Source organism: Peromyscus eremicus, chromosome 23 (genome assembly GCF_949786415.1).
Source record: "Peromyscus eremicus chromosome 23, PerEre_H2_v1, whole genome shotgun sequence".
In the NCBI taxonomy this organism is placed as follows: domain Eukaryota; kingdom Metazoa; phylum Chordata; class Mammalia; order Rodentia; family Cricetidae; genus Peromyscus; species Peromyscus eremicus.
This window is the reverse complement of record NC_081438.1, coordinates 33,723,813-33,738,806: the sequence shown is the minus strand read 5'-3', so window position 1 is coordinate 33,738,806 and position 14,994 is coordinate 33,723,813. Positions and strand designations below refer to the sequence as shown.

Below are 14,994 nucleotides of genomic sequence, written 5' to 3'. Positions count from 1 at the left end.
GGTAGACTGTCTTGTTGTTACTAGCAGAATATTCCTAAGTCAACTGGCTTAGAAACAAATAATCTCCTAGGGAAAAAAAAAAAAAAAACACACTACAGACATGGAGTGGCTGCAGGTCATGCTGGTTTAGTGGCTCTGCGACATCATTTAGGTCCCAGGTTATTCTACTTCCTGTAACGGCCATGATTACACTGTATCCATTGTTGGGAGTCATTATCTGACACCACATCCAGATATGGTGATGGTCACCAAGGTTTGGCTTCTTTGAGGAAACCCTTTCAGGAAATGATCTCTAATAACCCCTCTAATTCTTTAGACTTGGGTCCAAGGCTACAAGAAAGGATTATCACTACCAATAAAACTTATCAGGAGTGATAGCCCATCTTCCAAGGAGGAATGAATACTCAGATTACAGGCAAAGAGCAAGGAGGGAGTGACAGAAGGCCATGGATGATGTCTGCCACAAGCCTTATTTGTGTGTTCTCACCTCCTAGTGATGGTAGAGCAGAGAACGTTCACAACAGTAGCACAGACAGTGCTACCCAGCCCTTGTGCTCTACACACACCTAAGCATCTACATAAAAAAGTGAACAAACAGCAGATAGAAATGAGAATATTCTAAGTATAGTCCTTAGATGTACAGAGTACAGTGAGTGCTAAAGCTATTTCTTGCCCTTGGAGACTTCTGGCTTAATTAAAAATGACCTATTCAGAGTTTCCTATTTTATAGATACATTTCTGTCTTCTTTGCTAGTTGAAAACAACAAAAACGTTGGCTTCTTACAGATGATACAATCCTGTAACAATGACCAAATGCATTTTAAAATCCAAGGAACAAGAAAAAGGCATAGTTCATAACTTTCAAATACTACTTCAGTGACAGTGCATATTAAAAAAAATAACACGATGGTGAACTTAGAATGGTAATCTTACTATATGTTACAAACAAGGATACAATGCTGGATAATTCCAAGCTGGATTAAAATTGAACATATGATTTCTGTGATCGTTACTAAACTAGGAACAAGAAACCCCAAGTTCTGTGTTCCTTGGGAACTGTTTACTAGTTTAATGCAGCAAACTTGGCTAACTAGACTGACAATTTTATATCCTGTAGTTATAGAGTGTACATATTTCTAGCAGATTATCTTCTTTTAATTTTACAAAATCTCCTTTAGTATTAGCAGTTTCCAAAGGAGTGCATGTCCCATATTCTTTAAGTTGAGTCAATTCCCTGATAAGCAGTTTGAAGTCATGTTGAAAAGTATTTATACATTCTTACTCCTGTGTAGTCTGCTATGTGGTCTTTTCACAATTGTGGCTTCTGACCTGTGAATTTCCAGATGAATCTACTTCCCATGGACTTGTTCTGCTCATTTGTGTGGGCTCTCTGATAAAGGATCCTTTGGTATGTGGAGTGTGGTTCTAGGAGCACTGAACACCAAAGTCTGCAGTTCGTTAAGTCCCTATGTAAAATGCTGTATTTAACACAATCTTCCCATGTACTTTAACTCGTCTCTAGGTTATCTTAATACCATATAATGCAATAGAAAGTTGTTATATTGTACTACTTAGGAAATAACAAGAAAAAATTCTGTATATATTCAGTACAGATAAAACCTTTCCTAAGTAGTTCTGGTTGGTTGATTCCTCAGATATGGAACCTATGGGTGCTGAGGGCCAACTGTATAATTGGGCTTCACTCTGGACAGGAGTTTTTAGTTCACTGAGGTGGTCAGCTGAAGTCTGACTTTAAAGGAGCCTTCCCACATCAACTACATTCCCATTCCCTCTTCTATGAATTCTCTGATGGCTATTGAATGCTGACTTGTGGTAGAACTTCTTCCCACATTCAGTACATTCATAGGGCTTCTCTCCTGAGTGGGTTCTGTAATGCACAGTGAGGTACGACATCCGAGAGAAGGCTTTCCCACATTCATTACATTCAAAGGGCTTTTCTCCTGAATGAATCCTGTGATGTATAGTGAGATATGACATCTGAGAGAAGCACTTTCCACATTCATAACATTCATAGGCTTTTTCTCCTGTATGTGTTCTCTGATGTCTGTTAAGTGCTGAATTCTGGCAGAAGGTTTTCCCACACTCACTACATTCATAGGGTTTCTCTCCTGAATGAATTCTATGATGTATAGTGAGGTATGACATCTGAGAGAAGAACTTTCCACATATGTAACATTCATAGGGTTTCTCCCCTCTATGAATTCTCCGGTGCCTACAAAGGGCTGAATTTTGGTAGAAGGTTTTCCCACATTCACTACATTCATAGGGTTTCACTCCTGAATGAGTTCTATGATGTACAGTGAGGTATGACAACTGTGAGAATAATTTCCCGCACTCATTACATTCATAAGGTTTCTCTCCTGTGTGTACTCTCTGATGTCTCATGAGGGCCGAGTTCAGATAGAAGGTCTTCCCACATTCTGTACACTCATAGGGTTTCTCTCCTGAATGTGTTCTGTAGTGAACAGTTAGGTATGACAGCCTAGAGAAGAACTTCCCACACTCATTGCACTCATAGGGCTTCTCTCCTGTGTGTGTCCTCATGTGGGTTGTGAGAGTAGACTTGCGGCAGAAGCATTTCCCACACTCGCTGCACTTGTAGAGTTTTACACCTGTGTGGATCTTCTGGTGATCGTTAAGTGCTGACTTCTGAGAGAAAGTCTTTCCACAGTCATGGCAAACATAGGGCCTCTCTCCTGAATGTGTCCTCTGGTGCTGTGTGAGGTGTGTCTTCTGGCAAAAGGATTTCCCACAGTAGCTACATTCATAGGGCTTTTCTCCTGAGTGAGTTCTCTGGTGCTGAATGAGGTGTAACTTCTGGTAGAAGTTTTTCCCACATTCATTACATTCATAGGGCTTCTCCCCTGTGTGGGTTCTCTGATGTACAGTGAGGGTTCCCTTCTGGCAGAAGGATTTCCCACACTGATTACACTTAAAAGGTTTCTCTCCTGTGTGAGTTCTCTGATGTATAATGAATTTGGACTTTTTACAGAAGGACTTCCCACATTCACGGCACTCGTAGGGTTTCATTTCCATGGGAGAACTCTGGTGGACACTGAGGTCTGACATCTGAAGAAAAGTTATTTCAGACTCATTCCAATCATAGGGCTTCTCTTCCATGTGATTAAGAAAAACTGTGTTCGCTGGGAAGGATTTCTGGCACTCAACATATTCAAAGGGCTTCTCCAAAATATGAATTTTCTGATAAATATTTTCTTCACTTACAGCGTAATCATTTTCATTCTGACTAAAGTCATAAGAATCATCTCCTGGATGTGTTTTCTCAAGCTTAATGTGGAGGAGTGATTTCCCACACCCTGCACACACATTGGGCTTCATTTTTGCATAGCTTCCATCGCTACTAATGAATTCGGAGACGCATGCCAAGCTCTTCTCACAGGAGTCACACTTAGGTATGACTTTTCTTGAAGGAACGAGTGTTGTTTCTTCATTAGTGGCTTTACTAGCCATACCACCTGTCTTTTCAACTATGCTTTTGTAGTTGAACACAGTTGACCACGACTCTTTCTCTTCATCTCCCTGGACTTTCTCCATCAGGTCATTCTCCTGCCAGATTTCATCTAAAGAAGGCAAAATGAACCCATGTTTGTACATTTTCTTACATAACACATGGTCGGACACTGATACACAGCCTCTCATTTTGAGTCTAGCGTCACATCCTGCTAGTATTCACCCTGTTTACTCTTTTGGAATGACACAGACAGATCTCCACGGGCGGGAGGAAAGTAAACGGAGAAAACATAGCCCCTTTGATCGGGGTTACTTTGTAATATTTTGTTCACAGAGCAGTGACTGGTAGAAAAAAGGGATGCTGGATGGAATGAGTCACAGCAGAGGGAGAGCCTTCAGGACAGTTAGGAGCACCACTGCACAAGAGAGAGCAAGATACATGGAAACAAGGACTCAGGCTGGGGACTGACAAGCGCTTGACTCCACATCACTTCACACGGGGGTGGGGGTGGGGCGGTCAGACTAAGGCATTGCTGACTACATCGACCACTTGTACCACTTTCTCTCCTTTGTATCCTTCCATACTGTTTGGTTTTTTGCATTCCACACAGTGGTGTCATGTGAGTTTTATACCTAAATTTTTCTCGTGTTTAGAACCTGAGATCCAGACTTCCCCTCTAAGCTTCACTTAGAAGGTGAGTTCTGGAACACCAATGTGAACAGGATCAAAGGGCATAGAAAAATGTCATCCTCTAAAAGCTTTGATTTTTTTTAAAAAAAAGGACCCTGCCAATGCTAAGTTCGAGACTGAACTCACTCTGGCCATGAAATGTACTTCTGTTCCTAGCTGGGCCTGTATGACATGAACTGATGTGGTAACCCAGGGAAAGCCGTTTAACACCCTCTACGGTCACCACCCCACCTGTCAGCAGGAGATGATGGGCTTTATCTCACACGGTGGTTGTGGGGTTATAGGAGTCCAAGTGCTCACAACAGCGTGTGGCACAAAACACATATTCAAGATGACTTGAGCAATTCCTTTTCCCACTTTCAATCTACCAATAATTTCTTTAGCCCCCCTACATTGGTTTGAATGAGTTGTCCCCCGAAAGTCTTGAGCATTTAAATACTTGGTCCCCAGTTGGTGGCTGTTTGGGGAGATTAGGAGGTGTGGCCTTCCTGAAGGAAGTAGGACACTAGAAGCTTTCACGTTTCAAAAGACTCTTGCCATTCTGAGTTCTCTTACTCTCTTTCTGTCTGAGGACTGCGATGTGAGCTCTCTGCTCCTGCTTGCCTGTTGCCATGCTCCTGATGTGACACTGATGGACCATTATCATTCTGGAACCATAAGCCCCCAAATGAACTTTCTTCTGTAAGTTGCCTTGGTCATGGTGTTTTACCACAGCAACAGAAAAGAACCAACAGAACCTGCTGCAGTTTCTGAATTCTGAATGTGAGTGAGTTTTACTCAGTGTGCAAACCTTAGGAATCACGTCCCTCAGCGTGCTCTTCCAATGGTGATTTTGTTTTCACTTATCTTAGGGATTATGGGATGGGCTTATTTCACTCGATGTCATGCATCTCATCACGTCACACATTATTAATCTTATTCTTCTTATAGCCTCCCAGAATCCACCAGTGTCAAAAATCAACACTTTTCCACCTGGACTCAATAACGACTCAAAGCTAGGATGAGTCATAACTGAAAACATTCTGTCCCAGGAAAAATAAGCTATTAACTGAACAAAGTGGTCATGCGATACAGATCACAGTGCCATGGCCTTATGTAAGGATTTCTGGGATATCAACAAATTCATGGCATATCAGCACCCACAAGTCTCTGTTCCTACTGCTTTCCTGCTTGATATCTTGCCTACTTTTACTGCAGAGAGAAGAGTGATACTGGAGTAATGATGAGAATCGGGAAGGAAAAGAACTCTCTGGGGTGGAAACTTGCACTCAGACATAAAAACCTTACTACATGGGGAAGCACAGCCTGTCCTAAGGAAATGTAAGGCTGCAAAGATGAAAACCCCATAATGAGAAGACGCTAAGACCATGAACCAAATGCAGTTAGAGAGGGTTTCAGGACACTCTTGCAGGGAGTACAGAGCCATTGCTGTGTTAAGCCTCTGGAGACAAGGAACTTAAATAGGTTTACTTTGTAAAGGATCAACTGGATACTTCAGATGAAGTCTTTCTAAGGCAATCAGGATTAATAGCAGCCCAGGCACATTTCATGCTTACATTATAACTGTCTAGAAGGTAAAGTAAGATATTTCCTAAGGGAAAAACACCCAGTCACTCTGGAGACCTGTACCACCTGATGAGTAGATAGATATTCTTAGAGCCTCTCTGAGGGTCATGGTGGTAAATGAGCAGAGTTCAACTGAGTAATTAGGGGAGATAGGAACAGTGCTCAGCAACTATAAGCTGGAAGAGTTCATGATCAATTTTCACACACAGCAAGAACGAGAGAAACACACACTGTTACCAGAGAAAATACAGCGCAGCTGCCATGCCAGTGTGAGTCTGCAGAGAAACACACAGGCAAACAAAAACCTCAGATTTGAGAGTGGAGAAGCCCTCTGAGAAATCATGAAGCCAGGGGACACAGGCAGAACAAAACCCTTCCTAGATACCTTAAGGTGGAAGACAAGTAAATCCAATGTCATATATGTCCACAACACAACAGAACATCATTCCCAATATCATTGGGAATAAAAGAACTAGTATGAGGCTATGAGAAAAACAAGTATTTTGGAAGAGATAGAGACCCAAGTCTGCAGGAGCTAAACACCATAGAGCTGGGTTTCCAGAGAACAAGAAGACATGCCCATAGAGGCAAGGAGAGGCCAGGATCAAATGGTTTAGGATATGGATTTTGTAAACTGACCTCAATAAAGAGGTGGAAGGTAAAATGGCTCACTGGGTAAAGAAGCTTGCTGAAAAAAACCTAGCAATCTCTAGAGCCCACATGAAGGAAAGACTGACTCCACAAAGTTGTCCAATGACCTCAGAAGCATGAATTAGAGGGGCTAGAGAGATGGCTTATCAGTTAAGAATATCGGTTGCTCTTCCAGAGGACCTGGGTTAGATTCCTAGCACCCAGATAGCTCTTCCCAGCCACTGCAACTCCAGTTGAGGACAGCCAACCCCTTTCCTGTCCTCCACAGGTACTGCATGCACATGGTGTGCAGATACACATGCAGGCAAAACACACATATAAGATAAAGGTTAAAAAAAAAAAAAAACCCAAAAAAACCGGGCGGTGGTGGCGCACGCCTTTAATCCCAGCACTCGGGAGGCAGAGGCAGGTGGATCTTTTGGATCGAGGTCAGCCTGGGCTACAGAGTGAGTCCCAGGAAAGGCGCAAAGCTACACAGAGAAACCCTGTCTCAAAAAAAAAACAACCCCCCCCCCAAAAAAAAACCCCCAAAAATCTGTGGCTGGGTGGTGGTGGAGCACAACTTTAAGCCCAGCACTCGGGAGGCAGTGGCAAGTAGATCTCTGTGAGTTCGAGGCCAGCCTGGTCTACAGAGCGAGATCTAAGACTGGCACCAAAACTACACAGAGAAACCCTGTCTCAACACATACCCCCCCCCCCCCCCCCCCGACCAAAAAAAGAGTCTGTGATGGCTAACACTGTCAATAATCTAGAAGTCAAGCCTCTAGGCAACCCTGTGGGGATCATCCTGATGAGGTTGGAGTACCTGATGGCCACTGTTTGGAGTACCAGCCCCGGGCTAGGATTCTGGACTGAATAAAAATGAGAAAGCAAGCTGTGCACCAGCAAGCATCATCACTCTCTGCCTGACTGTGGATGCAGTGTGAGCACAGTGTGAGCACAGTGTGATCAGCTGCCTCAAAGTCCTGCTGCTGTGACTTCCAAACTGTGATGGGCTGTGCACACCCTGGAGCTGTGAGCCAAAAAAGACCTTTTCTCCTTAAGTTCCTTTGGTGAGGGTTTATCACAGCCACAGCAGAATGACTAATAGAGAGCTCAAAGCACTTCACAGAGAGAGTAAAAACAAAACCAGGAGGGGTCAGTAACCTAAGAGCTGAAGACGGTTGTTACTGGACAGTACACTTGTGAGCACATGATACAAGAAAGCCATGATAATGGGTGACTCAAATGGAATATGCAAGGTTTACAGGAAAAGGAACTGACTTCATCTGTGCAGTCCTGGCTGTCCTGGAAGTTGTTCTGTAGCCCAGGCTGGCCTCGAACTCATAGAGATCCACCTGCCTCTGCCTCCTGGGTGCTGGGATTAAAGGCGTACACCCCTCACAGCCAGCTAGGAATCTTTGATTCTGGATATTGGTAACCAAGGAGAAAGTCTCCATAACTATATATTTTCATGCGGAAGGAAGAAACCTGTAGGAGTGACTAACTACCTTCAGTAACTTCTAAAGCTTGGGATGATCAGAACGTTTCTGGGAGAAACTCCCCAGTTACCATCATCTGCCTCTCTGCCTCCACTAACACACCTGGACAGCTCTGAGGTGAGAATGCTTCTTCTCCTACCCATGGCTCGTCTCCTTGTTCCAACTTGATGATAACATCCGGTTTGATAATGTGATACCCTGTTAATGAGAAATGAAAAACAACTTGAGCCTGCCTGCATGCCTTCAGGGCTCCTATCATGAGGGGCAAGTGCCACTGTACCAACTGTGTGGCACAAGAGCCCTAGTGCTTTATTTTCACAGAAAGGCCAATCAGAACACACCACTCACAATCATCCCACAGAATTCAAACTCAAAGTCATCAACTCTTGAGTGACTTTGAAGGCATCCCCAGCAGCACAGACGGCAGCTGGTCCTCACCTACGGAGACGAGGTTGCTGTAGTTCTCCAGCATCACATCCCTGTATGTTGTCTTCTCCTCAGAGCCCAGCTGCTGCCACTCCTCCTGGGTGAAGGCCACAGCCACATCCTTGAATGACAGTGGGCCCTGCAACAATATGGTCAGAAATCGATCACAAGGAACAGGCATCTGAAGACAAGCTCTTCCCAAGCTCAATGGTGGGTGCTGTTAACCACAAACCCTGTATATTTTATTTTATATTAGAGACTGTGAAAGGAAAGCATGCCTATCAAAAATACACTGCCTCAGGGCTAGAGAAATGGCTCAGTGGTTAAAGCACTTGGAGTACAAGTGTGAGTACTAGAGGTAGGGTTTCCAGAAACCCATGTAAATGCCAGGCAGGCATGACAGCCCCTCTGTAGTTCCAATCTGGGAAGTCAAGACACTAGCCATACTGGAGAATTTTGGGTTTGACTAAGAGATCCTTCCTCAATGAATAAAGTAGAAGGGTGAATGATGGTTCCCAACATCAACCCTGGTCCCCACATGCACTCGCACACAAACAAAACTGTGCATATACACAAATACACATAGTACACACACATGAAAAGTAGAAAGAAAAAACCCCAACTGCCTTGTGACTCATTTATTCACATTAAGAAAGCACTGGGCTTGAACTGCAAGCCAGGAATAATGCTGGCTGTCAGGGACACAAAAACATCAGAAACAGTTCCCACCGCCGAGGAGCTCAGACCCGAGGGACACCCATGCAATCCTAGGTGCACCCTACTCTTTGGAACACTCTCCATCTTGTCTCTAGTACATGAACAATGTTGGTCCCCCCACCCTTTCCTTCTCTGACTCTTTTCTCATGTCCTCTGCTAGTTCTTCTCTCCTCCAGGTTCCCAGAGCACTGACTGCTTTGATGGAGAGCCTACCTGGATTCATGGATAGTTTAACTGCTCTCCATGTACAAACACTTCACAAATTATCATCACCAGTCCAAGTCTCTTTCCTACACTCTAGACACATATGCCCCAGATTCTTCAACACAGCATTCTCCATTGCAGAGTCCCTCAATCAAGCCCAGAACTTGGTGACATGGCTAGTCTTCATAGGATCTCCCTGTCTCTTCCTTCCGAGGCTGTCACACCCATTTGGTATTTTTATGGGTTCCTGGAAATCTGAACTCCAGTTCACAACTTAAGGGACAAGTGCTTTAACCACAGAGCTATGTCCTCAGCACCTCAAACTTCCTTTTAGTGTTTAACTTTTTTTTTTTTTTCCGAGACAGGGTTTCTCTGTGTAGTTTTGGTGCCTATCCTGGATCTCGCTCTGTAGACCAGGCTGGCCTCAAACTCACAGAGATCCACCTGGCTCTGCCTCCTGAGTGTTGGGCTTAAAGGCATGTGCCACCACCGCTCAGCTAGTGTTTAGCTTTTGAATAAACTGCTTCATTCACAAACACATCAACACTACAACTGCTTCCTGCCATAGCATCACCTCTACCTGTGACATTAGTGGGTATCATGGGCTCTATGGGAAGTGCTTAGCACAGTGAAGTAGATTTCAGTGGTGTCTAAGTTATTGTTGGTTATTGACTATATAATAATATATTATTATCATATATATAATATATGTATTATTATAAATATACATTAACCATACAACAAAGATGCTTCAAGCCAGTGACCTGTAAGCTAGTTTTCAGGAGAGGAAGAAAGATGTGAAATTATTGCTTTGGGAAAGAAATGGAAATGACAGAGCACCTTATAAATAAATACACAAGTGATAGCAAGATGGCTCAGCAGGTGAAGGTGCTTGCCACCAAATCTGGCAACTTGAGTTTAGTCCCCGTGACCTGACTCCTGGAAGTTGTCCTTTAACCTCTATACACCCAACATGGCATGTACACACCTACAAAATAACAAAACAAAAAAGACAACAAAAATACCACCAATCTAAACAGTAAGATGTGAGCTGACAGAATCTCTCTTATATTAAAAGCACCTAGGGGCCAGCTCTTTACTGAGAACACAGTCAGGATAAACTTACTATGCTATTCATACCTCCGTAGATATTCCTAATCTGTGTGTTTCTATTTGAGATTCTCCGACTAAGGGCACCTCAGTAAGCTCCTGGGAAGGAATATGCTATTTGGAGAATGCCAGTATCCAGGAGAGCACACTGGCATTTGCCAGTGAATAATGACTCCTAATTAATAAGTAACTCTAGCCAAAGGGAAGAAAGGTTATTCAAGGGTCTGTCACTTAACATCTTGGGACACTGAGAGTCATCACCAGAGCCAGGGATGGTGGCATATGCCTTTAACTTTCGGCTGAAGAGGGGGAATCAAGAGCTCAGGGGTAGCCTGAGTGACATACCAAAGCCCCATTTCAAACCAACCAATGATGCAAAAACAAAGAAATTAAAGCAAACAAAGAAAACTACTCAGACCATGAGAGAAAACTGAATGTGGTGATGGAAAATGGGATCATTTTGAATAAACTGCATCCTTCTAGGTTGGACAATGGACCAAGGAAAGGAAAGGAACAGGAGAAGACACAACGATGGGCTGGAAAGACTGAGTTATTTGATGCAACAGTCTGTTGGGTGTTGTAGGGACAGAGTCCACAGAGATGCTCAGCAGGCAACTGACTGATCCACAGGTGAACCAGCACAGAGCTACTGGCTAATGCCAAGAGAGCGAGATCAGGGCAGGGTTAAGAAGAGCCATGTGAAGGCAGAAGAAATTCTAAATCCAGAAAGAAGGCGGCAAAACAGAAACTGACAGAGACTGGAGACAGGAGGGGTCAATAGGGGGTACACGCCTATGTGCTTGAGTGCGTGCGTGCATGTGTTAGAATACTGTAGAGAGCAAAAAGGCCTTCTGCACACAGATAAGCACTGGAGAAGCCAGGAAGCACTGGAGAAGCCAGGATAGTTAAACATAAGAGTTTACCTCTTCAATGGAATGAGGTAGCTGCTCTTCCTGGAATGCTAGCAATGATGTCGTTTTACAACCTGGTGATCCTTTGCTGTCTGCTGAGACAGGCTCTGTGGCGTCTCCCAGAATTTACATTTGTACTTGTCCAAGACCTTTCCCCCTAAATCTTGAGCACCATAAACTCCATTCTTATGAGTGATATAACTTCTGTTTGACAATAGCCTAAGTGACTTCTATGCTATCTTAGGGCCAGGCCAATGCCGACACCCACAGGTGTTATGTTATGTTTACCTCAGTCAAGCTCTCTAGACCCTAAATCTTGGGCACTATCTCTGAGTCAACAGTACCCATTCTTGTGAAAGAGGCCAGATGTACTTTATAAGGAATCTTAATGTAAACATGCCTTAAATTGTGCACTTGGGACTAAATTATTATCTTTTTTCAAAAATTTTTTGAATACTTTTTTTTCAAAAATTGTGCTGTGCTTAAATATGGCTAAAGTAAAATGATATGGGCCAGTGCTGTGGGATGTTCTGTATGTTAAATGTGTTGCTCTGATTGGTTAATAAATAAAACACTAATTGGCCAGTAGCCAGGCAGGAAGTATAGGTGGGACAAGGAGAGAGGAGAATTCTGGGAAGGGAAGCCTGAGGCAAGAAGACGCTGCCAGGTGCCATGAGAAGATGTTAAGATACTGGTAAGCCACAAGCCACATGGCAACTTATAGATTAATAGAAATGGGTTAATTTAAGATATAAGAACAGTTAGCAAGAAGCCTGCCACAGCCATACAGTTTGTAAGCAATATAAGTCTCTGTGTGTTTACTTGGTTGGGTCTGAGCGGCTGTGGGACTGGTGGGTGAGAGAGATTTGTCCTGACCGTGGGCCAGGCAGGACCAAGAAAACTCTAGCTATAGTCCAGACTCTAGAAGTCCTGGTCCAGTGCCGGCTACAATAAAATCAGGCTGAACTGAGTTTTGTTCTTGTCTCTTCGTGGACCATTTTTCCCCTGCCTGCTGAAGAGCCTGTAGGGGAATTACCCAAGAATACCACTGCAGAGCTGGGATTGTAGGTCAGTTCAAGGGTACCCTCCACCACGGAGAATAACCCAAGGCAGTAGGAGCCTGAAGCAGACAGTCACATCGAATCCACAACCGGGAAACAGAGAGTGAGGAAAGCATGCCTGTGGGTACTTGTCATCTTCTCCAATTTATGCAGCCCAGGATGCCCAGGGAATGGTCTTGCCCATGATAAAATGAGCTTCCCTACATCAATGAATGTAATCAAGATACCCACCCAAAACACACACACAGACACACACACAGACACACACACAGACACACACACACACACAGAGAGGCATTCCCAGAGGCCATCTCCTACATGTCTCTAAATCTGGTCAAGGTGACAACTACCCCACCATAAGGACTTCTTTAAAGACCATGCTACCTATAGATATGAGCACAACAAAAATGCTTACTATTGTTCACTACTGTTTTGTCTGATCCTTTTATCTATTCCTATTTTATCTATTTTCTCTTTTAAAGTCTGAACTGTTCTTTGCCTCTTCGAGTGCAGTAGACCAAATTAGACAATACAGATGTGAACAGAAATAAAACAAAACTTACCAAGGATGTATTCATCTTCTGCTGCTGAAGGAAAAGTCTGGAGAAGTACTAGAGTCCGGTCTGGGGAAGGAAAAACAAAGCCATTAGGAGTGATATGGCAAGGGGGAATCTCCTATACAAAAATCTACCAGAACATTCCAAGAAGGAAACCTATGGGTGATGGTCTCATTGTTTTCAGAAAGGACTGGAGAATTGTAACCATGCATGGGGAATGAATGAGTGCCACTATCAAGGTGAACTAACACGAAATGCCAGTTCAACAAATTACATTGTTTAACAGGGATACAAAAGATTACTCACAGCCTGCTCTGAAAACAATACAGTTAACCTGGTGGGGGCTGTATTTGTATAAAATTAAGTGATATTGTGAGTGCGACTTTAATACTGCAGAAGGAACGCCAGCCTGGTAGCACTCCTACTAAAAAAACCTCAGGGTGACCTCGGTAAAGTCACCACCACTGCAGACCTACAGTCTTCCCTCATGAACAGAGCCAAACACAAACTTGCCCTCAACTAGACTATACGATGCTGCAGGGACAGTCTCGGGGGAACCAAGCAGACAGAGCAAGGGTGCCCATGGGCGCCGAGTGACACTCGTGAGACTCTGAAACGGTGAGCGGAAGGGGTGTCGAGTGAGGCTGGAGTGTGGACAGCGCCTTCGCAGCTCAGGTCGCTAACCCTTTCTACGCCCGCCTGCCTCGTCCTCGGACAATCAACGCTGCCCAAAGTGGTGCAGCCCCCCTGCTCTCAGCCCGACCACTGCGACCATCCCGGATATGGCATGCTAAGGAAAGAGGAGAGCAGAGGCTTTGCGCAGGCGCTGATCGCTCCGTCCCCCGTCCGGCTCCCCCCGCACCCCCCCGGGCGCCCCCGTACCTCCAACAAGCAATCAGCCAGACCCAGCCTCCTTCCCAAGGCCCTGATCTGCATCCTCAGGCCTCACCTAGGAGGCCGCGCCGGGCCCGGGTCTTGACGCCCCCGTCAGCCCGGCCTTCGGCCTCCCCGGCCTGCACAGCCGCGCCCGCCTGCTGCGGACCCGGACGCTCCAGCCTCGGTCCCTCAGGCTCCGCTACTCCAGCTCGCACAAGCCTAAGCTGCGGGAGCGAGGGCAGAAACACAGACCGCAGGAGGCCAGGGCGGTGCAGCGGTCGTGCGCAAGCGCGAGCTCGCAGGCAGGCCGAGGTGCGCACGCGCAGCAGCGTCCCCCAAAATGGCCTAGTCCCAGGGGTCTCCCTCACTCCCAGAAGTCTAGGCGCCCCTGATTCTAGGGACCGTCACACAAGTGTCTTCCTCGTCTCCGCCAGCTGAGAACAACAGTAACTCCGGGCCTGGCGGTTACTCTCGCGTTTGTCCTCACTCCCTCAAAGCCTCCAGAAATGGCCCGAGGGGTTATAGCATCAAGGCACCACGCCCACTCCTGGCCCGGGGGCTTTTAAGTAAAAGGCAGTCTGACAGATAACTGTTTGTCGTGCTGTGTTAACCGAAGTATTAGAAGTTTCCATAAAACACCAAGTACAAGAAATGTCTAGCAATTCTTTCCAAAGAAGGGAGAGAAGACAAAAATAGTGGTTTTTCTGGATCACGCAACGAATTCACACAACTTCTAAAGCAACCAGAACTTACACACAGCAAGGAGAAACAGGTGCCTGTAATAGGACTTCTCAAACTCGATGTTTGAAGTCAGGCGACAAGGACAATGTTCAAACATGACACCATGTGGTCAATGATTTCTCCAAGTCCACCTACCCTCCCAAATGAAACAGTGTACTTGTCCTAACGGTTTCCAAAGCTGATGGAGACCGAACAAAAGCTGCCAAGGCAAAAATTCTCTACACAATTGCAGAAAATAAGTTTCATCATGAACGAAGCACCCCAGCCAACCTGTGGGGTCCATCCCAGGTGAACCACTGTCCCGTGAAGAGTGGGCAGGAGCCAGAAGCATCACTAATAAGCCCCTCAGACACTGCAGGGCGCACGTGGTCTCAGGAGAAAGGGTGACTCCTCCTCCTTGGAAGGACTGCTCTTCAAGACTGGCTGCACCTTCTCCCAGGTCCGTCCTGACGTCACCTGGTAACTGAGGTGTCCATCTGAGCTGGTCCTTATCTCACGAAGCAAAAGCTC

The 14,994-nt window shown here is 45.1% G+C and overlaps 1 protein-coding gene across 1 annotated transcript; it reads right to left on the bottom strand.

Moving 5' to 3' along the window:
• Window positions 1-80: 80 nt before the first annotated feature.
• Window positions 81-13,986, bottom strand: Znf12 (zinc finger protein 12). Its single transcript, XM_059249417.1, has 5 exons — window positions 13,750-13,986; window positions 12,874-12,933; window positions 8,320-8,446; window positions 7,984-8,079; window positions 81-3,602 (listed from the first exon to the last, which is right to left on the bottom strand). Exons 2-5 carry the CDS (start codon window positions 12,886-12,888, stop codon window positions 1,753-1,755), a joined length of 2,088 nt encoding a protein of 695 aa, XP_059105400.1. The 5' UTR covers window positions 12,889-12,933; window positions 13,750-13,986; the 3' UTR covers window positions 81-1,752.
• Between the last annotated feature and the right edge of the window lie 1,008 nt (window positions 13,987-14,994).